The sequence below is a fragment of the Aythya marila genome (assembly GCF_965140915.1).
Source record: "Aythya marila genome assembly, chromosome: 8".
In the NCBI taxonomy this organism is placed as follows: Eukaryota; Metazoa; Chordata; class Aves; order Anseriformes; family Anatidae; genus Aythya; species Aythya marila.
In genome coordinates, this window is record NC_139049.1 from 13,504,508 (window position 1) to 13,529,984 (window position 25,477).

Sequence of the window (25,477 nt, forward strand, 5' to 3'; positions counted from 1 at the left end):
AAGGCTCTCTTTATGTGTGCTATATTCCTTTGAGTGTTTTCCTGTCTCCTGTTTGGGAAGTGCTGGCAGCCAGTGTTGTGTGGTGCTGTGCCATGAATCAAATAGCTCTTTTTTTTTCTTTTTTCTTTTTTTAGAAATTGGGTTTATGTGCTTTTGGCAAGTGTTTTTTTCTTTTTTTTCTTTTTCTCTGCGTTAGCTTCAAAGCTCACTGTGCGGTGTTCAGTACTGCTTTCCTGCAAGCTGAGGACTATTTTTGAGGCACTGGAGTGTGCAGCCAATTCACGTGGTCCTATTTTAATGCAGAGATGGACAGTCTGATGGAGATCTTGGTTCACTCGTTCAGAGCAGGGGCTCTGCTGTGTGTAAGCACCCGAAAGCAGTGCTTCAAAACCTTTTTAATGGTCTATTTCCTTCTGGCTTCTCAGGGCAACTGGAGACGGTGGACTTGAACAAACTGAACGAGATTGAGGGTACCCTGAATAGTGCCAAAGACCAGATGAGAAGTAGCGACCTGGACCAGAAAGTGTCTTTGCTTGAGAGAGAAGCCAGGAAGCAAGATGATGCAATACAGGCCTACAACAGGGACATTGAGGAAATCCTGAAAGACATTAGCAACCTGGAAGACATCAAGAAGACCTTGCCATCTGGCTGTTTTAACACCCCGTCCATTGAGAAACCCTAAGGGAGCGCTGGGGGTGGAGGGTATTCCCCGGGTGACTGGTGGAGCAATGGTTTGGCTATGGAGTGCCTTAACACACCTTACCTTCTTCAAATCCCCAACTCTTCGTGGCTCGTAGCCACTGTTCTCTTTTCAAATCAGGATAAGTTGAAAAGTTTTTTTTTTTAATTTTTTTTTTTTAAGAGAGGCGAATTAAATATCCGTCGTTGGGCATCAAAGGGTTTTTTATATAAATTGTCTTCCTGAGCACTCCACCTTCACCCCTTTCTCAGACAGTTTCCCTTTAATTAGTGCAAGGATGAGAGATGCTCTGGACTCTTTATTCTGTGGTTCAGAAATAACCATGTGAGCTGTATACAGCAAGGCAAAACTAACTCTACTTTCTCTCCTTTCTTCTCCCCTTGACTGTAAAATCCTTGGTCCCAGAGCTCTGTCCCTATGAAGGAAGGAGGTTGGCTACCAAAGTATTACTGTAATGGCCAGTATAGCTGCACTCATTCAGATCCCTGTTCCCAACTTCTAACCCTGTGATTTTTTATTTTGTTTCGTTACGTTGACTAGTGGCCAATCAAAACCATTGGTAGCCTTTTATGAAATATCCTAAGCCTCTTTCTGAAATGCTTTCTGTGATGATGCATCGCTCTGAGAATAATGCAGCCTCTGAGAGGAGCTTTTTGGGAAGATGGGATGCTAGGGGAGTGGTAGGTCTTGCCAGCACTGCTGCGGGCCTGTGGAGCAGAAGTTTTGTGTGCAGTCTGCAAGCAGCTGCCGGTTGGGTAGTCCAGGCTGGGGTGTCTGGAAGTGATGAGCTGAGTTCCCATCTGGAGGTGTTGCCCTCAGATCACCAGAGGATCTTTGTTTTAGGCTACAGGTGTCTGACTGACAGATTCATTTGTTCAAGCAGCAGAAATCTTGCTGAAGAGGAGAGCTGCCATCCAGAGAGCTCTGACAGCTGGTCTGAACTTCAACCTGAATGTGTTTGGGTAGGGAAGGAAGAGGGCTTGAAGATGTAAATGAGAAGGTCTTTCTCCCCATCGTCTTCCTGAAGGAGGCTAGTAGTATTTTTACACTTTTTGGTATTGCTCTCACCGTACTTTCCCCCCCCCCCCCCAACCTGGCTGAAAGAGCAGCTTTCAGGTTCCTCCTGAGGCAGTGCTTCCCACTGCCAGCTGCTTGGTGGTGCTGGGAGGCAGCAGTGGGAGCCCTTCACTCCTCCCTCAGCCCTCCTCTGATACGAGAGCACCCTCTGCAGCTTCCTCCATGGCTCCAGCCCAGCACCCCCTCTCTCTCTTCCTTAAGATCCAGCATATATCTATCCTTAAACACTATGCAACTTTGTACGTTTGCGTAGCGGGGAAGAAATTATTATCTGACACACACTGGTGCTATTAATTATTTCAAATTTATATTTTTTGTGTGAATGTGATATTTTTTTTCCGTTTTTATCATGATTATAGTGTGAGGAAGTCTCTCGTGTGCATGTGTATGCGTGTGTAAATATACTCAGCCATATTTCCAGAGTGGCACAGCCTGGCCTCCTCTACGTGCTTTCCCCTGTAACCATCAAGGCACGTGCACCACGTATCGCTTCTGTCCATATAACCCCCTTGGAGCCCGCTGTTTCCTCTAGCAGGGCTCCCACCCTCTTCCCCCAGTGCGTGTTCTCAGCATCCGCATGGCATGGGGCCAGCAGTGACCCACGCCTGCTGCTGCAGCCGGGGGACGGGCGCTTTGTGCCCTCCAGGTTCTGGCCGCGATGCTCTGGGAGCGGCGGCAGTTTCGCAGCTGGACTGTGAGGAGCTGGAGCGCTGTCGGGACCCGGTGTTGAGGTGGTCAGAGCTGGGTTTGGGGTTCAGACCTCTGTGCAAGGAGTGAGGACGTAGCTGGAGGCTGAGCGCATCCTCAAACTGCTGCGGGGAGAGGGGATGTTTCTAGCAAACCCTGCCTCTCTCTTATACCCATCTTCCTAGAGTTCTTGCAATTTACCAAAAACTGCCTTGGGGTTTGCCCCCACCTGTGAACATACCAATCCCACCCCTGGAGGAGAGTTTCCCTATGCTTGCCCACGCCCGTGGGACCTTCACATCAGTGTTTTCTGGCTGGCTGCTCTGGTCAGATGGCTGTCTAACCACGTCACCTCTCTGCCAAGGCTGTGAGAAGAGCAGATGTGAAGATGCGCGCATGCCCTGGCTGACCTCAGGCCTAAGGTTTCCTGCTTTCTCTTCTATTTTTTTTTTGTTGTTGTTAAGCTGTTTTTAACAGAATTTTATTTTTAAATAAAAAAAAAAAATCTTTATAAGCGATCTCTTAATCACTACTGCATTACAGCCATTACTCATTGTATAAGTCCAGTTATTTCTTTGCGTAAGGTGATGTTGGGACAGCTGCTGGTGGGGTGCTGGGTGTCGCGGGCAGCGCATGGCGGTCCCTTCATCACTTGATTCCTGACTGTGGCCCCCTCAGTATGTGCCTTCACTTCAGCTTTTTTGCCTTAATCTGTGGTCTCGCTGTCTGGGGCGGTGAACAAAATGCAACACTTGCAGTTTTTATGTATAAAACAGTATTTCTTATTTATAATAAAGTCTGAATATTTGTAACCCCCTATACACTGGGATTCCTTTGAGTTTTGCTTTTTTGGCGCTGGTTGATGTGGGTCTGTCTCTGTTACGGGGTTCTTCTCTTGCTCAGTGAGCTGGAAGAGCAGGGTGAGGGGCAGGGAAGGGAGGAGAAAAGTAATCTGCAAATTCCTGCAGCGGGCTGCAAATGGACACACTGAACACAGGTTTCTCTCTGTGTCCAGAGCTGAGTTGCACTGACTGCAATGAATTTTACACTGCTGTTTTTCCAATCCTTTGGAAATAAGAGTGTGTCCCGTCTATGCAACGCTGTTGGATCTGAGCTCTTCTTGAAGGAACAGGAGGTTGGAGGGGTGGCTCTTTGCACTTCAGGGGTACGATCTTGTATGCTTAAAGCTGGCTTGCTGAAATGCAAGGGCCTCTGGGGTGAAAGGACTGAAAGGGAAATGGAAACCCTACATAAAGGACCTGGGTTTTCTTCAACAGGAACTGCTGACAACCTGGGTGTTCTCTGTTGTTCCTGTGTCCTGTCAGCAAGAGCGAAGAGATTACATTCCTGAATTAAGTTTTGAATGTTAGGAAAGATGACTGTGATAACAGATCACGGGCTGGAGTGCCTGACCCTGGCAGGAGATGCCACCATGGCCAGTGAGGAGCTGCAGGGATGTGGGGACCCGAGGGACCTGCTCCCCAGCAGCCTCTCTCCAGGCTTGTTCGCTGCTGTGACCTGGGAAACAAGGCAGTGTGAAAGGAAGTGGGCTGAGGAAGCTTGTCAAGTATTTGAGCCCAGGAGTCCACCCAGGATCTGAGGGGGATGTTTCTGCCCAGCAGGGGCTGAGCTTGGCTTTGAGGTGGACATCAAGAGGAGGGACCTTGCTCATGGGGGATGCAACATGCTTTGCTGGCTTTTCTCTAATTTCTGGGGACTTTTTCCACTCTCAGAGGTCAAACTCCATGCCTGTGCTCTCTGGAGGAAGGTGGGGCTGCCCCAGGGGTCAGCTGGCAATGGCGAGGAGCTGGGCAGTGGAGGGGTCTTCACAGCTAGGGTGAAAAGCAGCCGGGTGCTTGTCCTAGCGAAAGTGGGAGCTCCGCGGGGCTTCGTGGAGCTTGGGGCCCTTCCCAGGCTGCTCTGTGGAGGCAAAGGGGAGAGCACAGCAGGACAGAAATGCCAGAGTCCCTGCCTGTCTGCCTGCCTACCTGTCTGTGTCTCATCCCCTCGTGTACAGGCAGGGCGGTGGCGAGGCGAGGCCAGACGTGACGGCGTTTCCTCACTGCACCCTGCCCCGCTTGCTCAGCGCCGTGGCCCCGCAGGCAGGGCCTGGGTCCCAGCCAGAGAAAGGCGGCCCCGAGGCTGTGATCTTTGCGGGGTCACTCCTGTCACCAGGGGTGGCTCTCAGCTCAGCCCGCCCCGTAATCCAGGGGGAATTTTTAGCATATGAGACATGGCTTCCCTGAGCCAAAGGCTGTGTATTTTTTATGCCTTGCTGGAGTAAAATGTGGAGGTGGTGGGACTGCTGCTGGGGTCCGGCTGGGTTCTTGTTCTTCTGCCCCCCCGTGACCCGAGGGGCCACTGGCTCTGGTGAGCACGGCTGGGTCCTGGGGGTCCCACCAAGCTCTTGCCCAAATTCTCCATCTCTTTTCTGCTCTGTGTAGCTGAAGTTAGAGGCTTTGCCTTTCCTGAACATGGGCTGTCCCAGCTGCCAAGCTGTGCCTCCAGGTACGCCAGAAGTGTACATAAAAACCACAGAAGTGCCAAAGGATGTCTTCTGAAGGATGTTCCTGAGCAAGGGGCTGTGTTTAAAGGATTAACCAACTGGTGTTCTGCTTTAGGCACTGTGGGACTGGGAGGAAGCTCCTTATGCTGACAGGTTTTGCAGTACGTGGACACGTGTAGGTGAGCACGTGCACGTGGGGCAACAGTGGCTGGAAGGAAAGCAAGCCAGCAAGCACCTGAGGAGAACCCACTTCTGCACAGGCCCCAAGGGAGCAGCAACGTTTGTGTAAGGCCTTCTCCAGCCAGCGCTGCCATCACAGTGGGTGACAATTCTCCTGCAGTGGGTGGTGGGCACCAGTTTTTTTCAGGTCTAGTGTGTTTTGAAAATCACGGCCTTGAAACTCTGCTTTGGGCAGTGTCTGAGTGCATTAATGCAGCTTTTAGAGGTGACTTTGAGTGCTGGTGGAGGATGACGAAGTCAGAGTAACCAAAGCAAATATGCAGAAATGACTAGAGAGCGAGCTGTGTCAGTGCTTGTTTGCAGAAGTGAGGTCAGAGGCTGAGTGCAAATGGCGAGACAGAAGGAATAACAAGAAAGAGCCAAATAAGGAAAAATCGCAATTCTTGTGAAAAGCTTCCTGATGGCAAGATCTGGTCTAATAGAGAACTCGGTCAAGAATTTGAGTTTTGGAGCAGAACGGATTAAGTGCATTTCACTAAAGGAATAAACAGGCCTATAGGAACTCTGCCAAGTAGGTGGGAATGCGGTGTTTTTGTCTCACTACTTAAAAAATAATGAAAGAATCAGACAAGACAATCTTGGTTGTCAAATGTCAACATGCCACTACTGCATTTGTGAAGCTAGTTTCCTTGTTGTGAGCTATATTAAGACACAGTGTATGCAATTAAAAGGGAGCAGCCTGTTTGTAAAAGAGAGTTGAATCAGTCGGCAGAGGCAAGTTAAACTTGGCAAACGGAGTCACCAAAAGGCAGTGCATTCGGGCTGGTTGTACGAGAAGGTCACCACGGCATGAGGAGGCGGTGAGGGAAGCCCTGAGTCACCGCTGGGTCCATCAGTGTGCAGAGGCTGTTGGGCACCTTCAAAGGTTCAGGAGGCGACCTGAGTGTTAATTAGCCCAGATCTGTTAGCTCTGGAAGGAGCAGAGTGTTAGCCTAATTTGGGCTGGGCTCCAGTCCCTGAGGCAGAAAGGTAACTGCAGCGTTGGTCTGGGAGTGAACTTGTTGGGCACCTTCATCTGCAGGTGTTGGTGTCTGTGACCCACTCGTGGTCACAAATCGAGGCAATAAGCAGTGCTGAGCTGCAGCATGAGGACCATCCTTCCCTGAGATCAGCCTCGGGGCTGCTTTTGGGGGGTCATAGGGATGTGCCAGCGTCCCATTTCTCCTGTGTGTTTGGCTATGGGCCGGGCTGGGAGGCCCTGGTGTGGAGGTTTCACACTGATAGCAAAATTAATGCCACTGCTGTGCTCTCTCATTCCCACTCCTCAAAGATAGGTGGGGAAAAAATACAGTGAGAATAGGCTCAAGGGTTGAGATAAGGACAGGGAGATGGTTCCCTGGACCCCTCCCATGGGATGCTGTCCTTCCCAAACTGGTCCTCAGTGGGCTTCCCCCAGGCTGCAGCTCTTAGAGAAGAACTCCCCTCCTTCACTGACCTTGGTGTCTGCAGAGCTGTTTCCTCTACATTTTCTCTCTCCCCACTGCTGTCCTGCAGCAGTTTTTCCCGTTCTTCAAAACGTGCTCACTGGCTTGGCTTGGCCAACGGTGGGTCCTTCTGGAGCCAGTCAGCTCCAGAGCGGACTTGGTTGTGGCTGCCTCAGACGTGCAGGTGAGGAGCAAGGCAGATCTGCCTTCAGGTCTCATGCAGCAAGTCTGCAGCCCTTGGGACCAAAACGCCGATGGGCACGGGGCTCCGGGGTGTCTGCTCCTCAGCCTTTTCCAGCACAAACGCAGTTGTACTGGGCCAGGCCAATGGCCTGTTTAACCTTATTTTCTGTCTCAGGTGTAAAAGCATGACACGCATGACAGTCGCTGATAATTCCCAGCCTTTCTCCCATCTCTAGGTCTGGGGATTTCCTGTTCCAAATGCCTGTAGATCCTGATAGATTTATTTTTTTTTTGTTAGCATGTGTCCAAGCTGACTTCAGGGGCTTTTTGCATCCCCAGCAGCCTTTGGCTGTGGGTCCTGCTGGGCTTCTCTTCCTGCCTTCCTCCAGCCCTGCTCTGGCAGGGTGGCTCAGCAGCCGGGAGGCTGTGCAGGCAGCCCCTGTCCCCCCTCCTCGGGCTCCCCATGATCTCATCCCGTCTCACTCCGCTACTTCTTGCGCCGCCTGCATGCCCGGGCAGCCCCGCTCCTATGTGCAGACCTGCCTGGAGGGTGGTGGAAAAGCCCATATGGAGGAGGGTGGACAGGACAGAGCTGGGCAGCCACCATTGAATTCATGTTGTCCCAGCAGCCCTTTTCCCTGGGATGGTGCCACCAGGAGGCCCTCGGGGTGCTGCGTCCCGTTGTTGGCAATGCCTTCGGCTGGCAGCAGGCGCATGTGCGCCTGGCTGTGCTGCTGGGCTGGGCTCCCCTGTTCCTGGTGAGTCAGAGCAAGGCACCCGTGCTCTTCCTGCTGGGAGTGACTCAGGTGGAGGAGCTGATAAAAACCACCAGGGTGTGTGTGTGTGGGGGGATCGCAAATAAGAACAGAGCTTGAGTGCAGCAGCCTGGAACTGGGGCTTTGCGTGCCCAGTGCCTGCCACAGGGCTGTGGCGATGGCCAGGTGCTGGCTCGTGGTCCTGGCAGTGTCCCCACTGCTCGCAGCCCTCAGCACCGAAGGAGGAGAAGGTGAGGCTTTCAGGGGGCTGGGGAGGTCCGCTCTGGGGCTGGAAAGCTGTCCTGCTGGCAGCTTTGCTGCCAGCCCCGCGAATGTGGAGCTCTTAGGGTCCAGCAGTGCTCTTCTGCCGGGCCACGCTCTCCCCTCCTGCTGCTGGGGTTAAGCCCACACCTGACGGTGCTTCTCCTCAGGCTTTCTCTGGAGCTAAATTCCTGTGACCACCTAGACCGGTTTTTACCAGCATCCCTTTTGAGAAACGTGTTTGGGTGTAATTACTTTATTGCTTTCTGAGGAAAGCTTGGCTGCCTGGGTGGGATTTGGGTGTGAGCACGAGGATTGCACAGGGAAGGGGTTTGTTTGCCTGCCGCTGCTGATAACCAGCATGTGTGCTGAGCCTGAGGAAGAGCTGGAAGTGTCCAGGATCCAGCAGCAACACGTGCAGAGTTTGTGTTTTGTGCAAGCTGGAGCCTCACGGGATGCATGCAGTCCTCAAGACCAAAATTGGCTCTTTACATAGTCTTCATAAATGCTGAGCAGCCTCAGTTTTTGTTTGATTCTCTGTAGTACTGCTGCTTGGAAGTAGGCTTGCAGGGTTTGAAGCAGGTCCCTTGGTACCAGATTTCATTTAAGTGCAGTGGAACATGACAGGGGAAAAAAGTGCTGAATGAGTGCGTTTTTAAAGGACAGACCTAATTTGGTTTGCTTGCTAATTGGGTAATTACTACAGCAGCCATAATTGTGTTCTAAAATACCGATGGAGATTTTTATTTTCTGCCTCTGCTCGCTGCCTTGGCTGCAGCACACACATCCCTGGGTGTTGGTTGGGGCTGTTTAAGATTCTCCAGGGTACAGGGATGAGCTAGGGTGGAGGGGGCTCACAGCTCTCCAACCCTTGGACTGGGAAATGAGGGAGGAAAAAAGGGCTTTGGTTGTCTGAGTGGAGGTGGGCTGGGGTGTACAAGGAAGGTGAGGGGCTTACAGCACTGAGCTCCTCTGGGTGGCAATGGATGTTTGAAGACTTCAGCGAAGACTTGGAGGCTCCTGGCTGCGATTCTTGGCTTGGGGAGATCCAATGGAAGCTTACTGGGCTGCAGAGCACCTACAACAGCAAGCATGCAGACAAGCTGACATCTCTGGCCTGGTGCTGGCTAATGTGGTACATGTATGCATCTCAAAGTCGGCAGCACAGTGTCTGTAGCCAAGGCACAGCGTGCTTATTCGCTGCGTTGGAAAGAACTGTCTCCTTCTCCAAGCCTTTCCCATGTTGGGGTTTACGTCAGCACAGCAACCAAACATTTTTCATGTTTTTTTTTTTCTGCTGGGTGGAAGCTTGGGGAGCGAGGTCCTACTGGATGCATGCCCCAGACCTCCCTCATCCCAATGCGGCACTGAAGAAATCTGTGGGTAGAGCCTTGGGGCAGCCGGCTGCAGAGCAGCTCCTGTCCTTGGCTTCAAGCCCGCTCCATCTTGCTTTGCCTGTGGTAACGCTCGGCCTGCCAAAGCCCGCCAGGCCCCAGGAGAAGACCAGCAGCAGCGGTGAGGCCATGGCACCGACCTGCAGTAGCATTGTGAACAGCTTCTTGTTAGCCAGCCCTGAATCCGTGCCAAGGCTGGGAGTCAGTTCTCAACATGCTTCAGCCTTGGAGCAAGACCTGAGAACAGGCTTTCCTTCCCTGGGGAGCTGTGATTTGGCACGCTGGTAAATCCTCTGGATTGCTAAATCCTCTGGATTGTGCAGGGCGAGGTGTGGGTGGGGTTAAATGCTTTAATATGGAGGGGAGGGGACGGGCACCAAGCAGTCACAGCCTGCAGGTGAGTGCAAATACCTTGGGAAACAGAATACCACGGTGCTTCTTTTGGAGATTTTTTTTTTTTTAATCGTTTCTGCCCTTTGGTCACTGGAGGTTGTTTACTGAGGCTTTGGGCGTTTCTTCCACACCGACCAAGGCAGGACTCGGGCTCCTGCAGGTGTCCCCAGCAGGCTGGGCAGTGGAACTGCTGCTGGGTGTTGGGCTCCCAGTGGCAGGGCTGGACCAAGAGCCACACTTGCTGGAGCTAGGAAAGCTCTGTCCCTGTTTGCGTTCCTCTCAGTATCAGGCTGGGCTGAACGTGCTGCTCAGGTACACGAGTGCTGATGGGCATCCGAGGGCATCTGTCAGCACTGGCAGTGGGCCTGAAGGCTCAGCCTTGGCCCAGGAATGGCAGGGGCCCCGGGGTGGGGGGGACAGAGGTCTTCAGTTGCTGAGGGCACTAGGTGGAAGCCAGCTTGGGACGGACCTTTGTGGGCAGCACCAGGGCATCTTGGAGCAGCTCCTCAGCAGGCTTTGCATCCTTGAGCATCCTGCTTCATCCCTCAGGTCATGTCCTTCTGCTGCCTGTCTTTGCCAGGGAGAATTCCCAACCTCAGCTGCTCTAGTTGGTGATGCTGCTGAACTGAGACACTCTGCAGTAAGACGGCTGGGGGCTGGGGGCAAGGCTGGGGCCAGGCTGTGCTGCAGGGGCTTGGGTCCTGCTGGAGGTGACCTGGGTGGCCCCACTTTCCCTCGGAGCAAGCGGACAGATGGGAAGACAGCACTGCCTTGGCCACAAGTCCCTTTTCAGCAAGGTTGCATTGTCCACAGCAGCTCTCATCCCACCTGCCTCCCCCTTTCGGAGCCTTGAATGTGGTGCACCAATAAACGTTCAGCTGTCGAGCAAGCATAAAACATTGCTTGATGCCCTCCCATATTTGCCCTGGAAATAACTGGCAGCAAAGCATGCCTTGTGCTGGTGGCACAGCTCTCCACCGTGGAGCATGGCCTCCCATGGCCGTGGCTGGTAACTCTCTAGGATGGGACTGAGAGCATCGCCGAGCCCATTTTGGGAGATTTGTGTGGCCTGGACTTGTTCCTCAGGTCACAGGCAAGCTTCACAGTCAGTGCCCTTCCCTCTAACCTCCTCTTTTCTTCTCCCCAGCCTGCGACTGCAATGGGATGTCCAGGCAGTGCGTCTTTGACTGGCACCTGCTGATGGAGACGGGGAACGGGTACCGCTGCCTCGGCTGCCTGGGCAACACCGAGGGCCCCCGCTGTGAGCGCTGCAAGGAGGGATACTTCCGCCAGCACAACGGGGACTGCTGCCTGCCCTGCCGCTGCCACCCCCAGGGTACGGGGCCACCACCGGGGCTGACAGGGCGGTGGGGTTAGGGAGGCCTAAAGAGTTTGCTTATTGAGCTTCTGCTACATTTTCCAGCCCTAAAGAACCCGAGGTTGGTGCCCCTTGCTGGTTGTGGAGCATGGTGCTCGCAGGGCAGTCCTTGGAGGGGAATCAGGGACATTGGATCCCACTCCTTGTCCCTGAAGAAGGGGGAGATGGAGAGGTCCCAGCAAAACACCCTGATGCCTCTCTGGGTCTTACTCCCTATTCTTCTCCGCGTGGTCCCCAGGAGGTTCCTCTGGTGATGCCCAACTCCATCGAGTGCATTCGCACTTGTGCAAGGCTTGGCTCAGTAGCCCTGGCAGAGCTTGTGGATGGTGGGAGGAGGGAAAGAGAACAGAGAGGAAGAATGGCCCACCAACAAGCCCCCAAAAAGGCTGCGCTGTGGCCAGGTCTGCCCTGTGCCTCCCACTTGTAAAAGTGAAAGGCTAATTCCTGAGCTCAGAGCATCACACCTGGGGACAGGACATGTTGCAAAGGGCCACCAGCTGTGGGGTGGGTGGAAAGCTTCAGTCCCCCCGGCCCCAGTTCCTCTGCCTGCTTTTCACATTGCTGCAGTTTTAAGGAGAAATGATGCCCGGGGCACTCCCACAAACACAAAAAATAGGTGGCAAGCAGAGAGAGCAGGGGGGACACCCCATACTTTGGGTTGCTTTGAGTGGAAAAATCCAACTCAGCTCCTCCATCCAGGCTCCCTCAGCCCTCAGTGCAACAGTGACGGCCGCTGCAGCTGCAAACCCGGTGTGATGGGCGAGAAGTGCGACCGCTGCCAGCCGGGCTTCCACTCCTTCTCCGAGGCCGGGTGCCAGAGACACGGGCAGTAAGTGCTGGCGGCTGGCCATGTGTGGGGACAGCCATGGGGACCACCTCCAGGGCCAGACCCCTCCAGGACCAGCCCCCTTCACATGTTAAGCACCTTTGGAAGTGCCTCTTGGTCAGTGCTGCACCATCAGTGCTGCAGCCTCCTCCTACTCGTTGTGCCCCACCCTGGTCCAGCTGGGGGGAGAGGGGGGATTCTCTGGTGTCTTGTATGACCAGTGCTCTGCGGCACCGAGCCTCCTGTGGATCTGGAGGTAATTGTGGTGTCCCTGCTGTCCCCGTTGCAGGAGCCTGCAGTGTGCCTGTGACCCAGCTGGCAGCACAGGGGAGTGCAGCTCGGGCCGCTGCATCTGCAAGGCCGGCACTGCTGGTGAGCGCTGCGACAGGTGGGTGATAGGGGGCTCATCCCCGCTCCCAGCTGCTCACCAAGCCCCCCTGCGGGAGGGGAGATGCCTGCCCTGCTGCCCTGGCCTGGGGGCAGCCCTGGAAGGCAGCAGTGGGTGCACACGGCTGTCTTCAGAGGGTTGGTTGAGTTTGCTGTGTGCAGGTTTGTGCCCTACAGCAGGCTGAGCGTGGGAGGGAGAGGAAGAAAACCACGCGAGCATTGTAGCCTTTCTTTTCCAGGTGCAAACCAAACTTCTATAACTTGGATGCCAGAAACCCAGCAGGATGCTCACCGTGTTTCTGTTATGGACACTCGTCCTCATGTGTCAGCGCTGAGAATTACAGTGTCCACAGGATCACCTCCAGCTTCCAGCAAGGTGAGGCCATCCCTGCAGCCCCAGGGCTGTTGTGCGGGGGGGGGGGGGGTCATTGCCACCCTCCTGCCCTTTAGTCACCGGAGGAGCCCTGGAGTTCCCAGCTGCTGTCAAAGAGGTTGCTGGTGTGGGTACAAGCAGGGTGTGGACGCAAGCAGGTCAAGACAAACCAGAGTTGTTTTTTTTTTGAAAGATGCAGCTTGCAGAAGATGCTGGAGAGCTGGAAGCACCCTTCCCTGTCTCTGACTGGGGGTGCTTCCTCTGTGCTTGCCCTCCAGGTGCAGAAGGCTGGACAGGGGTCCACGAGAATGGGTACCCAGCTGAGCTCCAGTGGTCTCCGCGCCACCAGGACGTGTTCATAGCAGCGAGGACGTGGGAAGCGCTCTACTTTGTGGCACCTGGTATGCACGGAGCCCAGCTGATCGAGGCAGAAAGGGGTGACCCACGGGGGTCTGTGGGGCTGGGGAAGGAGGTGGCATGGGCAGAGTGAAGGGACCATCCTGGGGCAGGGAGGTGACATCCCCAGTGCTTCCCCACCCTGAGAGGTGATGCTGGGGTCAGCCATTGCAGTGCTGCTTGGTCTGACCCTGCAGAGTGTGCCTTCCAGAGGAAAGCAAAACTTTAAGCCTGTAATTCCTTCCCTCCTGTCCTCTTCCCTGCTTCCATTTGCAGCCAAATTCCTTGGGAACCAGCAGCTGAGCTACGGTCAGGTGCTCTCCTTTGATTACCGCCTGGACCGAGGGGGACAGCAGCCCTCCCCACACGACGTGGTCCTGGAAGGAGCTGGCCTGCGAGTCACTGCCCCCTTCTTGCCTCCCGGGAAGATCCTGCCCTGTGGCGTCAGCCAGACGTACACCTTCAGGTGAAGCTCAGGATTTGGGCAGGGTGAGCTTGGGGAGCTCAGGGACCTAGCTAAGGTCCCTCAGAGGTGGCCAGGCTTACGTGGTTTGAGTTGGTGCTCCGTGCATCTCTCCTCGTGGACAAGGATGAGGGTGAGAGGGTGGTAGGATCTGTCCTGAGTCGGGATGGGGGCTTCGCTTGGTGCCAGTTGTGCCAGTGGAGGTTGTCCCCTGGTGCTTTGGGCACAGGAGGGAGATGGGAAAGAGCAGCTGGGACAGCTCATGGTATTCAACACAGCTTCTACCTGGTCCCGTGCACAGGTTGGATGAGCACCCCAGCAGCAAGTGGAGCCCCAGGCTGAATTACTTTGAATATCGCAGGCTGCTGGGGAACCTGACGGCCCTCTGGATCCGAGCCACCTTTGGGGAGTACAGTAAGTGGAGGGAGCCACAAGGCTTAGCTCTCCTTGCTGCAGACAAGTCTCCAGCTGGAGACAGCCATGTTAAATGGTGTTTAACAAAGAAAAACATGTCATAACACAGGCCAAATGAAATCATGAAGGGCTTTAGCAGGATGCCAACAACCGTGGGGCGGGGAAAACAAGACCTTAGCTCTGGTCCACCTGCCCCTGCTCATTGTGTCTGGCAGCACAGCCTGTGTGCAGATGGATGCAGAGACGCGGGGGCTTGCAGAGCAAGCTAGGATCTTGCAGGTGAGCTGCTGCATTTCCCACCAGGCACCGGCTACATCGACAACATCACCCTGGTGTCAGCACAGCCTGCTGCCGGCATCCTCGCACCCTGGGTGGAGCGGTGCCAGTGTCCCGACGGGTACCAGGGGCAGTTCTGTGAGAGCTGTGCTGCTGGCTACCGGAGAGACGCTCCCAGCATGGGGCCGTTCAGCATCTGCGTGCCCTGCAGTTGCCAAGGGGGAGGAATTTGTGACCCAGACACTGGTAAGAGGAGTCATGAGCACGTTGTGTGTGCTCGGATTCACAGAGGGTGTCCTGCTGGGCGGGGTGACAGCAAAAGGCTTGTCCCATACCCTGTCCTTCCTCCCTCAGGTGAATGCTACTCGGGAGATGAAAATGTGGGCAACAGCATCAGCTGCCCATTCGGCTTCTACCGAGACCCCCGGCCCCCTCACGGCTGCAGGGCATGTCCCTGCAACAACGGCCAGGGCTGCTCGGTGGTGCTGGGCAGAGAAGAAGTCGTCTGTGACCACTGCCCTCCTGGAGCTGCAGGTAATGCCCTTGCTCTGGTCTGTTAGTCCATCCCCAGGGGTTTTCATGTGCTTTAGGTGGAGGTGTGGGTGTCCATGGGCTGGGTGGGCAATCATGTCTTCTCGTCAAGGCTTCCCCACCCGTGTACCCCACTGCTGCTCTTGCTGGTAACCTGGTGTTCAGGCAAAGCACCAGCACCCATCGTGCCAAGGGCTGTGCAAATGTGCGTGCCCTGCCCTGGAGCTGCATGTGCTGTACATAAACAGAGCTGTTCCTGCAGTCACCTGGGCAAGTTACTGTACAAACAGATAAAATACATGGGGAAAAGGATTGATGGGGATGGAGGGGATCAGGAGGACATGACTCGCCAAGGAAAATCATTGCACCCAGCTTTTAGGAGCTCATTGGGCACTCGGCATATGGGAGGTGGCAGCCTTCAGGCACAGCGTCCCCATCCCATGGGCCGAGGGAGGCTGGGGGCCTCCAGTTTGTGGCCAACACCCTGAGCTTTTCTCGCTCTGCCTTTCTCAGGGCCCAACTGCGAGTACTGTGCTGACGGCTACTTTGGAGACCCTGCAGCCTCCCGGCCATGCCAGCCCTGCCAGTGCAATGGCAACGTGGAGCCCAATGCCGTGGGGAACTGCGACCGCCGGACGGGCGAGTGCCTCAAGTGCATCTACAACACAGCCGGCTTCTACTGCGACCGCTGCAAGGACGGCTTCTTTGGGAACCCCCTGGCCCCCAACCCTGCCGACAAGTGCCAGGGTACGAGGACAGGGATGGGTGGGGGGCTGTGCTCGAGGACACTGCCTGGGTGCAGGAGGTTTCATCAAGCTGGAGCCCATGGCTGCAGGGGGCTGTACGTGCGGCACCCAAAAACCACACAGCAGCACCCTGGGGCCAAGTAGGAGTGAACCTGTGGTGGACACGGTCTGAGCACCACCACCGGGGATGAATAAGAAAGTCCATGCTGGCATGCAAGAAGGTTTAATGGACCCTGTGCATTTGCACTTTGGCCTCGTGGCTTTTGGTGTTTGTTCTGTGCTCCAAGCCCTTGGCAGAGGTGACAAGGGGTGTTTGCTCGCAGTGCTTACCCAAGGCAAGCTGCCTTACCCAAGGCAGATCTCCCTCTCCAGCACGGGCAGGAGGTGCATGCTCCCCAGTGGTGGCAGGGCCCTGGGGACAGAGCATGGGGTGCCTTGAGGGGGCTGATGTGTGTCCTAGGGGCTTCCCTAGGACACTTCCCACCTGTGGACAAGCGGTGGGAAAGCGAGGTTAGAGGGAAGCAGGGAGAGGCAGTGGGTGGAAAGATGTGCCCAGAGCAAGGAGCAGGGAAGGTCCTGGTCCTTGGCCACTCTAACCTGTCGCCATGCTCCACAGCCTGCAACTGCAACTTGGTGGGGGCCGAGCCCCTGACATGCCGGAGTGATGGGAGCTGCATCTGCAAGCCTGGCTTTGAGGGCCCTGACTGCGAGCAGAGCGAGTGCCCAGCTTGCTATAGCCAGGTGAAAGCCCAGGTGGGTGTCCCTGTGTCCATCCGTCTGTCCCTCTGGGCAGGCCACTCTCTGCGCAGAGTCAGGCAGCAGATTTGCAGCCAGCCCTGAGGTGCAGAGCCCAGTCGTTGTCTCAGTCTAGCTGTTAGCAGGTGAAGCCCTGATGCTGTGGTCCTTCTGGCTCTTCACGGTGGCCCTTGTTATGTCTGTGATCAGCAAGGCAGCAGCTGAGCAGAAATGAGAGGCTTTGCACTGAAATGAATGCAAAGATACAGTTACCCTCAAGCATCTTGTCCCTGGGTTCCCCACAAGAGGGAAAGGTGGTTCTGCAGGCTGTGCCTGAAGTTTGTGCTTGCATCTGACTCAACTGATGAAAAAAACGATGACCTAGAGCTGCTGGCCTGCTGTGCCCACAGCAAGCAGTGTTCACCTAATAAAACAACTCCTCACTCCATATTTCTATGCCGTGGGTCTGGCTCATGCCCTGGCCTCTCCACCACAGGTTTGGTGGCCATGCACTGATGACCTTCTGTGTTTTGCAGGTGGACCTGTACCTGCAGCAGCTGCAGGAACTGGAGCTGCTTTTCTCAGAGGCACAAGCTGGCGGCGGGGTCATGGATAAGGAGCTGGAGAGGAAGATGCAGCTGGCTGAGGAGACGTTGCAGGCCATCCTTGGAGAAGCTCTCAGCCTGCAAGGTACCACACAAGGGTTGCCATCAGACAGGGCTGGAGGAGTAGGCCGGGAGGGAGCAGCTTCTGGGGGTGCCTCCGTGGAGAGGACATTTGTCTCTTGAGAGAAATCGTTCAGGAGATGACGGTCTGGGGCAGCTCTGTGTGCTTCCCTGAGCATGTCCATCGCATGGGACCACTGAGAGTCCAAGGGAAGGGGCAACCTGTGTCGTATCACAGTGTGGTTTTGCTGTCCCTGCCTTTTTGCACTTCATTTAAGCCACTGCCTCCCTCTTTCCTCTTCCCAGCCTCCGACAGATCTCTGGAAAGCCGTGTAACCAGGATGAAGGGACAAGGGTCCAGTTGCCAGAGCCAGTTGGATGATACCAAGGCGACGGTGGAGAGGCTGAGGTCTCTCAGCAGGCAGTATGAGAGGCAGGTGGAGGACACCAGGCAGCTGCTGGAGAGAGCCAGGCTGGACCTGGACCGAAGTGGAGCCACCCTGGGTCGAGTGGTAAGAGCACCTTGGTGTGACACACTCTTAGTTCAGACCAGCCACCAGGTGAAAAAGTCCATGGAGAGAGCAAGAATTTGATGTGTTACAGTTATGGTGTTTTTTTTGTGAGCAGAGAAGAAATTGTGGTGGATAGGACTGGCTCTTTCTGTAGGGCTGGGATCTGGAGAGCTGCAGGCAAGGGTCTTTGGGTGGCTCTGGAGGTTTAGCATGCTACAGCTGCTTTTCTCCCTGGTGAATTGGATGCAAGGCCAGGAAAGAGCGATCACACCTCTCTCCCTCTCTCCTCAGACTATTCCAGTTTCACACTTCCCTGGAGGCTCAAACAAGTTCTTGATCCTGGCCCAAGAGGCTCTGAGGTTAGCCAACAGGTGAGTCCCTCCTTGCGGTGCTGGCAGTGGACCAAGAGCCTGCTGGGGACATGGGAGGACCCAGTTTGGTGGCCTTGCCTAGCCCTGATGCTGCAGCTCCCATGGGCTCCATACAAGTCCAGGAGCAGGGGAGACATGTCTGCTGGGTTGCCTTTGGTGTCCTCCATGAGAGTGATGTTGGGCAGTGTGTCTTACAAGCATCTTGGTTGATGTCAAACTCCTGGTCAGAGCTTGGTTGATGTCAAACTCCTGGTCAGAGTTTGGCCCATGGGCATCCAGCTGGAACAGGCAGCATCTATCTGTTCATCTGGTGCTCCTCTGCCCTGGGGAGATGCAAGAGAGACAAGCGAAGCAGCTGATCCCAAGGTGCAGGTCCCCTTCTCAAATGACATTTCCTGGGAGAGCCTGATCCAGCACCTCTGGATAAAACCGCAAAGGAAATCTATGGAAGAAACTTGGGGGGGGAAGCTCTTCTCACAAGGCTCCTCCTGTGCTTTTCAGCCACATGCAAGCAGCCAACATCATCGAGCAAGCCACGAAGGCGGCGCAGGACGACTCGCAGCAGGCGCTGGAGCTGGTGCGCATGGCTGTGAGTGGGGAGGCAGCAGCCTCTGGCTCCCTGCAAGGGCTGCTCCAGAAGTAAGTTGCTGGCTGTGTCTCAGCGGAGGGAGAGGGGCTGCGGGATGGAGGAGAGGGGTGTCCAACCCTCTGTGTCCCCACCTCTGCCTCCTCAGCTATGTTTCAGAAACATGCAGCTGGAGGCAGGACGGTAGGACTTGACTTCAGTCCTTGGGTTTAGTCTTACACATTGTATCTGCGCAGGTATGAGGAGCTGAAGTCACTGGCTGGAGGTCTGGATGCTGAGGCTGACAGGACAGCCTCTGAGGCAGACAAGGCTTATCAGAGCAGCCTGATGCTCCTCAGCTCCCTCTCCCGCCTGATGAAGACCAGTTTCGGGTCCTTTGAGGTGAGGGCTTTGATCCTGACGTGCCAAGCCATCCCCTTTCATCCTGCCCCTCCACCAGCTCATCCCGTTCCAGGACCCCATCTCAGCTGGGCCCTGGTTGTCCCACTCCTCACCCTTTTGCTCCTGCAGCTGGCTGTGGTACAAGCATCCATTGCTGCTTGCCACAGCTCCCTGTGAGCAACAGGGTGACATTGAGCCCCCCCAAGGCAGTGATTCCATCTTTGTGTTTCAGGGGGAGGCAACCCAGCTGAAGAAGGATGCAAATGCTTTCCTGAGCATGGTGGACATGTATATGGCACAGTACAGGCAGCTGCAGAGTCGCACGGGCCACTGGGAAGAAGAAATCAAGCAGCTGCTGCAGAGAGGAGAAGGCGAGAGAGCAGTAAGGCACTGACTGAGTCACCTTGAGCTTGAGCTGCAGGTGGCGTGTCCCTTGTGTTGCAGTTACTACGTGCTGTCCTCCCCTGTGCTCCAAAGGGGCTGGATGTCACTCTGCCGTGCTGCAGGTGGCACATTTCCCCAAACACAGCCCATTGGGGTTGGTCCCACCTTCTTCTGGTTCTGCCAGAGCTGGAGTGAGATGCCACCATGTGCTCAGAGCTGCTGCTGCAGGCTCTCCTTAGCACACCTCCTCCACGTGAGGCAGGTTAGGGACCTGCTCCAGGACAAACCGGAGCTAAGGTGGCTCACGGTGGCTTGAGCCGGGTGAGGAGCACTCACGCAAGCCTCTGCTGATAGATCAGGCTGTGGTAACCTGGGTTCAGGGGAAACAGCAGGCATTTGGGAATGGGCTTGCAGTCTTCTCTCTCAGCACAGCTCCTTGCAGGCTGCTGCTGTGGTTCCTTTGACTGCCCTGGGACCATCTGATGCTCCTGTGCCATGTCCTTCACCTCACTGTGTCCCCTCGGTCTGTCACAGATGCTGACCCAGTTGCTGTCCCGAGCCAACCTCGCCAGGACTACAGCCCTGCAAGCCGTGAGTGCCGGCAACGCCACCTTTTATGAAGTGGAGCAGATCCTGAAGAGCCTGCGGGGTAACCTTGTGCTCCTGACCTCTTCCTCCCCCCAAGTTCCATGTTACAGCTGAACACGCTCAGTGGGCTGCAGGTGGCCTCTGCCAGAAATGTCCTCAGAGACGTCCTCAGAGCACCATGTGCTGCTCTGCACCGTGTCTGTGGTGGGGACATGATGCCCAGTGCCTGGTGACTGTCCCAGTGCCCCCACCAGACCAGCAGCTCATGAGAAGGAGCAAACACCTGTAGCAGATCCTCTCTGGCAATTGCTTCTCTCCTCCTTTCTTACCTGTGCTGTCGCCATTGTGGGCAGACTTTGTGGAAGATGAGAGAAGTCTAAACCAGGCCAAGCCAGGAGGAAAACCTTTCCTTTTCTCCCCCTCATGAGTTCTCACGTAGGTAATGCCACTTCATGCTGATGTGCATTTCCTTTAGAGTTTAACCTGCAAGCAGATGACAAGAGAAGGGAAGCTGAAGATGCTATGAGGAGGCTTCCAGTTATCAGCAGCATGGTAGCAAGTGCCAGGGAGAAGACAGACCGAGCCGAAACCATCCTGGGCAATGCTGCTTCTGAATCCAAAGCAGCCAGCAGTGTAGCAGGAGAAGCGAAGGAAATCACCATGGGGATCCAGCAGGTGAGGACAAGCCCTGGTGCTATTGTTGACAAAAAGAGGTTTGGAAGGACAAACCGTGGAGGAGGAGATGGCTGGTGACCCCTGTGGTCTGTGTGGTGGATGTGATGCATTGGCTTTTTTGTTGACTTTTGTCTATAGTGGATTGTGCAGAGATACCTGAGGTAGCTGGAAAAGAGTGGGTGCATGGGGATCTCCGCAGGCAAATTTGTCCCATGGGGATCTCTGTAGCATCTTTCTGTAGCCACCTCTTGGTGACCAAGGGGATTTTTCACCCTGAGCCCTTGCCTGTCACTGCCACGGCCGGAGTTGCTGACAGGCTAATGAGATCCCAGGTTTGGTGCTTTTGGGTCTGACACCCAAACTGCGTGTTATAATTCCCCAGGGACTCACCAGCGTGTGCCAGATGGGCTGAGCCCTTATCATACAAACAACTGTCTGCACCAGCTGGTGAGAGCACATGAAGGACGCAGGAGAACCTGTGATAATTTGGGTCCCAGGGTCCCTGGAAGGACCCAGTTCCCACCAGCTCCACGCCTGGGTACACCCAGAGTGATTCCAGCCATGCTCTGCCCCTGAGCAAAATGCCTTTCCCTTCTGTAGGAGCTCACACGGCTGAAGCTGGAGGCCAACAAAACGGCTGACGGTGTTCTTGCCCTGGAGAAGGCAGTGGCAGCCCTGCAGCACGAGGCCAAAGAAGTGGACGGAGAATTCAAGGGCAAGATGTCAGAGGTTGAGGCGGATACCGCTATGATACGCGAGGTGGGTCCCTGGCTCCCACACCTTGTCCCCTTCCCTGCTGACATTTGGGCAAGACTGCTTTACAGCTTCCACCTTGCATTCTTCAGACAGCTCAGGAAGCTCAAAGTGTCCATTATGAGGCTGACCAGGCAGAGGTGGCTGTGCAGGAGACACTAAGCGCCCTGGAGGAGCTGCTGCATCTGATGAGTAGGTTTTGCAATGTTGCTGTAACCGTGTAGTTCAAATCAGGCCACCACTGAGCTCTGCATAGGGGTGCCGAGTGTTTTGTGGGAAGTTGCCTCAGATGGCACCTGTAAATTGGCTGGAGAGCAGGGTAAAGCTGAAGTATCTAGGAGGAGCTAGTCCTCAGCCTCCACCCATGGTTACTTATTCCTTGTTTCCCTCCCGTGCAACAGACCAGCCTGGTGCTGTGGATGAAGAAGGCCTGAAGCAGCTTGAGCTGAATTTTGGTAAAGCCAAAACCAAAACCAACCGGCTGAAGATACAGATGTCAGAGCTGGAGCAAAGAGCCACGCTGCAGAAGGTCCGGGTACAGAAACTGGACATGAGCATTGATGAGATCCTAGCAGATATTAAGAACCTGGAGGACATCCAGAGAAGTCTTCCTCCTGGCTGCTACAACACAAAAGCCATTGAATTACCTTGAGCCAGCTCCAGGAAGGCTGCAGCCTGAGCCCGGCTGAAGGTGGGAGAGCCTGGCCCAGCTGCTCTCCCCAGGCCTGGCAGGATCAGCTGTGTCGGACTTGTGTCAAACTAAACTTTACACTCGAGTTTAGCATAGCAGCTGAAGTTCGTCTTGTCACACTGGCCCGGGAGAGTCCCTGATTTTCAAAATAATCCGTCCCTCAATTTCAGGAGGAAGGAGACAGCTGCTTGTGTGAAGGTGCTGCTGACCAAGAAGCCCATTCCTTCCACAGTTCTCTGAGGTGCGGGGGGGGGGTTGCTTGGTGCCAGCCTGGGGAGTTTGCATGGTCATGTTCTGAGCCTGAAGCTCAGGGTTGAGAGGTTCTACAACCCCCTTGGATCCCCTCTCCTTGTCTGGTACACACAGAAGGACTGAAGGCCCTTTCCTTGCTTTTCACACCGCTGCCACCTCCTTGTGCTCTTTGTGGGGCTTTTCCTCACTTTCTGGAGCTCAGCAGGTAGGGACTGAGCAGTGTGAAGTGGAAGCTGGGATGAGGTTTGAGCCACGGCACTGGTGATGCTTCTCATGGCTCTCTCCTCCCAGCTTGCCCAGTACTGGCCTTGCTGGAAATAGTCCTGGTGTGTTTTTTTAGTGTGTCTTAGAGATTCAGCATCAGATGCTGCTGCTGACCCCTTTCATAAAGCTGCAGGTCTTCCACCATGCATTGCAGGCAGGCAGAACAGAGGGGAAAGAAAATGATGCCAGTTGGCTTGGAGCTCGGGGTGATATGCTAGATGGAGGAAGGAGGGGATCCTGTACTAGCAGGTCAGTGGAGGAGGGGACTGCTGGGGCTTCTGAAGTGGAAAGTCTTTCCTCTGCTCCACCTGTCCCCTTCAGCAAAGAGGAAAGGACACCCTTTCTTTTTGGGTCCCAAAGTCCTTGAGGAATGGGTTTTTGTCAAAGCTCCTTCTGGGCAAACATGGGTCTCCCTAGCAGCCCATCACACACAGGCACACAAGCACAACTTTCCCTTCTGTGACCGGTCAGTTTGGTACCAGGCAGCTCCCTGGATGTGCCCAGGAAAAGCAAGGTTGTTTCCCCTCTGCACAGGCACTCAGGAGCTGAGGCACTTGTCCCAGGAACAGGAGCTTTCTCTGGGGGAATCAGCCAAAACGTTGGCATCTGAGAGCCCAGTCCCATCCTTGCTGCAGTGCCAGCACTTTAATTTGATCTGTTTTAGAATACTGAAAATGGCTTGAATGTTTCTCCACTTCTGGTTTGGTGCTGCCCAATCCCTCCCCTTCCTCAAGTGTGGTGTGGGATGTTTCCCAAAGGGCACTAGTCCTGAGTACTGGTGCACAGGTTGTTTCTGCCATAAGTCTTTTCTGAGCAGAGCATGGAGTAGCAGAAGCCTGCGATCCTCCCTTCAGCCACCTGCTGCTTTCCTGTGGGCCCACCTCCCTTCTGCCACTATTTCCAGCTTCCTTTAGAGGCCATTTGGGGGAGCTCTCAGGTGCTGGTCAGCCCTGCTGAAGACCCCTGACCTGCATAGTGGTGAAGGAGGCGGCTCTGGGCAGAGGAGGACGTGCTGGGGGACTCACCCACCCCGTTAGCTCTGATTCTCTGGTAAAGCAGTGCCTGTGCTTTTGCTTGATAAAGGTATACTGAGTAATTGTCTGTGTTGTCTTTGTATTTAAGCAATATTCTTGCCTTTGGCATGTTTTCCTTCTCCCGTTGTACAGGATAGGACAGGTATTACAGAGCCAACTTTATTCTTTTATGAGTTGGGTTTTTGAAAGGGAGGAGGCCAATAAATAATGAATACTTTTGGCTGGCTCTAGCCTACTGGTTTATCTTCTCCAGTGCCATGCTTTGGCGAGGATGTCCATGAGTTCTCCCAGCAGCGTGCACTCCTTGTACTGACTCTGTCTTGGCACTGGTTTAAAAAGACACAGCAGTGGTGAAAGACGACACCAGCAGCATCTGTTTTTTCTTTTCTTTTGTTTATTACATAATTTAAACATTTTGCTGATAAAGACTTTTCTTTTGTCAATGACCAATTTCTTCATATAGCAACAGAAGAAAAAAAAATTAGGCTCCAAAACCTTTCACAAAAGTGATATTGGTGGCATGGCAACTTCAACACCCCCCTCCCCCCACATTTTATTTTTTTTCCAAAAGGCATTTGAAGTTCATTTCTCTTTCAGCAAATCACACTTTAAAATTGGAGATTCAAAGACCCAAACACAAGAGCTTCCTCCCACCCCACCCATGTGCTGGACACCCCCTTCCTCGCCTCCCCACCGTCTACATGGATCTCGAGGGATGATCTTTCCCATACCCACCCAGAGCCGTTTTCAAAACCAATCCCAGCATTGACTGACCTGTTACAAACCCCCCTCCCACCCCATCCTCGCCCCGTACTGTGAGTTTTACTGAGCAGATACATGAAGGCGTAGATAAGACTAGTAAGACAGAATATATTCATCATCCCTATCACAACGCTATGTCTCTAAGGCATGCCATCCTAAACACGATGAGATTGAAAGCCAGCTGGCTTCCCGCACGTCCCATCTCGTGTACCTGAGGGAGGGAGGGAGAAGGGGATCTGAGTTTGCTCTCAGACGTGCCACCTTCACTCCTTAGTGTCTCCTCTTTTGTTTTCCCATTTCCACCATTAAAATCCACCATCCTTCCTCCCTCTTCAAAGCTGCTTCACTTTTCCTAGAGGTTAAAATCCCTTTGTGTGTGTGTGTGTTGGAGGCTGGCTTCTAACATTATTTTTTCTCCTCCAGCTTGGAGCTAAAAACTGAGCGTGATGTCTGAGGCTGTTGTCTAGAATAACTTCTGTGCTGGGTTTGAAAGGATGGAGAGGCTGAAAAACTGACCACACAGGACAGTGAGGACGATGGATTTAGAGGAATCTAGCCACTGGCTTACAGACATTGGGTATTTATGGACAAGAAACCCAGCTAGGGGTACCTGCCCAATGCATTAGCTAAGGGGCTCGGTAGGATGTTAGTTAGCAGCTCAAACTAGCAGAAGGACATCTCAGGAGCAGAGGCATCCCTGCGGGCTGATTCCTGCATGCTCTGGCCACTCTCTCTGGTTTGGTCCTTCTCTGCAGAGCTGCTAGCTGCTGCTCATGAAACCCTGTGCGCTGTGAGGACCTGGAGTTTGCAGGCAATGTTGTCTTGCCCGAGGTCACTTGCTGTTGCAGAGATGCCAGCTGCCTTCTCTGGAGCGGGCTGCGGCAGATTTACAGCACAGAGGACTGCAGTGTCCAGCAGGTCACCACGCTTAGTGCAGTGTCTCATCTTTGAAGCTTCCGTCTTTGAAGCTTCCAGCTCATGACTCTTTGTAGAGTTTAAGGAAGAAGTAAATTCAGCTCTTTCCCTGAAACACCCTGGAGGAGTCTCAGCCTTCGTGTGTGACAGCACAGTACTGGCCCTTGCTGGGGAGCAGCAGCTGGTCACAGTGCTGCCCTGGGGATCATGGAGAGCAGGCATGCTGTGGCAGGGGGTTCCCTAGGCCTCGTCAGCCCGGGTCTTTGGGGAATGGGTCCAGAAGCTATAGACACTAGAGATACAAGGTTAGAAGGAGCAAAGGGAGGGGAGAAGGTGAGGAGTAGAGCAGGACTGTACCTTCCTCCTTGCGGCTGTCGTCCTTCCATGAGGCTGAGCAATCAGGGGAAGCAGATTCCTTTCATCCTGGGCATACCCAGCAGGAGGGTGTCCCACTTCAGTAACCTTTGTCTCTGCAGGACTTAATTTCTTTTGCTCCATG

The 25,477-nt window shown here is 54.4% G+C and overlaps 2 protein-coding genes across 2 annotated transcripts in view; both read left to right on the forward strand.

The window, feature by feature from the left end:
* The window catches only part of LAMC1 (laminin subunit gamma 1), a 62,217-nt gene extending 59,239 nt beyond the window's left edge, over positions 1 to 2,978 (forward strand). The window contains exon 28 of the mRNA XM_082765625.1: positions 426 to 2,978. Coding sequence (XP_082621751.1) covers positions 426 to 682 — 257 coding nt within the window. The 3' untranslated portion in view covers positions 683 to 2,978. The remainder of the gene's footprint in view (positions 1 to 425) is intronic.
* Positions 2,979 to 7,690: 4,712 nt separating this feature from the next.
* LAMC2 (laminin subunit gamma 2) lies at positions 7,691 to 23,488 on the forward strand. The gene is made up of 23 exons (XM_082765626.1): positions 7,691 to 7,823; positions 10,768 to 10,956; positions 11,698 to 11,827; positions 12,114 to 12,212; positions 12,451 to 12,587; positions 12,863 to 12,985; positions 13,257 to 13,446; positions 13,745 to 13,857; positions 14,161 to 14,379; positions 14,488 to 14,667; positions 15,178 to 15,411; positions 16,027 to 16,163; positions 16,682 to 16,835; positions 17,117 to 17,322; positions 17,614 to 17,693; positions 18,195 to 18,332; positions 18,516 to 18,660; positions 18,893 to 19,042; positions 19,579 to 19,693; positions 20,108 to 20,307; positions 20,908 to 21,066; positions 21,153 to 21,252; positions 21,462 to 23,488. The coding sequence occupies exons 1-23, from the start codon at positions 7,751 to 7,753 to the stop codon at positions 21,710 to 21,712; spliced, it is 3,522 nt and encodes a 1,173-aa protein (XP_082621752.1). The 5' UTR covers positions 7,691 to 7,750; the 3' UTR covers positions 21,713 to 23,488.
* The last annotated feature ends 1,989 nt before the right edge of the window (positions 23,489 to 25,477 follow it).

Excerpts from the sequence above, each read along its gene's own strand:
- LAMC2 (XM_082765626.1), top strand. The coding sequence starts at position 7,751 with ATGGCCAGGTGCTGGCTCGTGGTCCTGGCAGTGTCCCCACTGCTCGCA. Across the intron at positions 12,213-12,450 it reads GCTGGTGAGCGCTGCGACAG|GTGCAAACCAAACTTCTATA; the intron begins GTGGGTGATAGG and ends TTTCTTTTCCAG. Across the intron at positions 18,661-18,892 it reads CCAGTTTCGGGTCCTTTGAG|GGGGAGGCAACCCAGCTGAA; the intron begins GTGAGGGCTTTG and ends TTTGTGTTTCAG.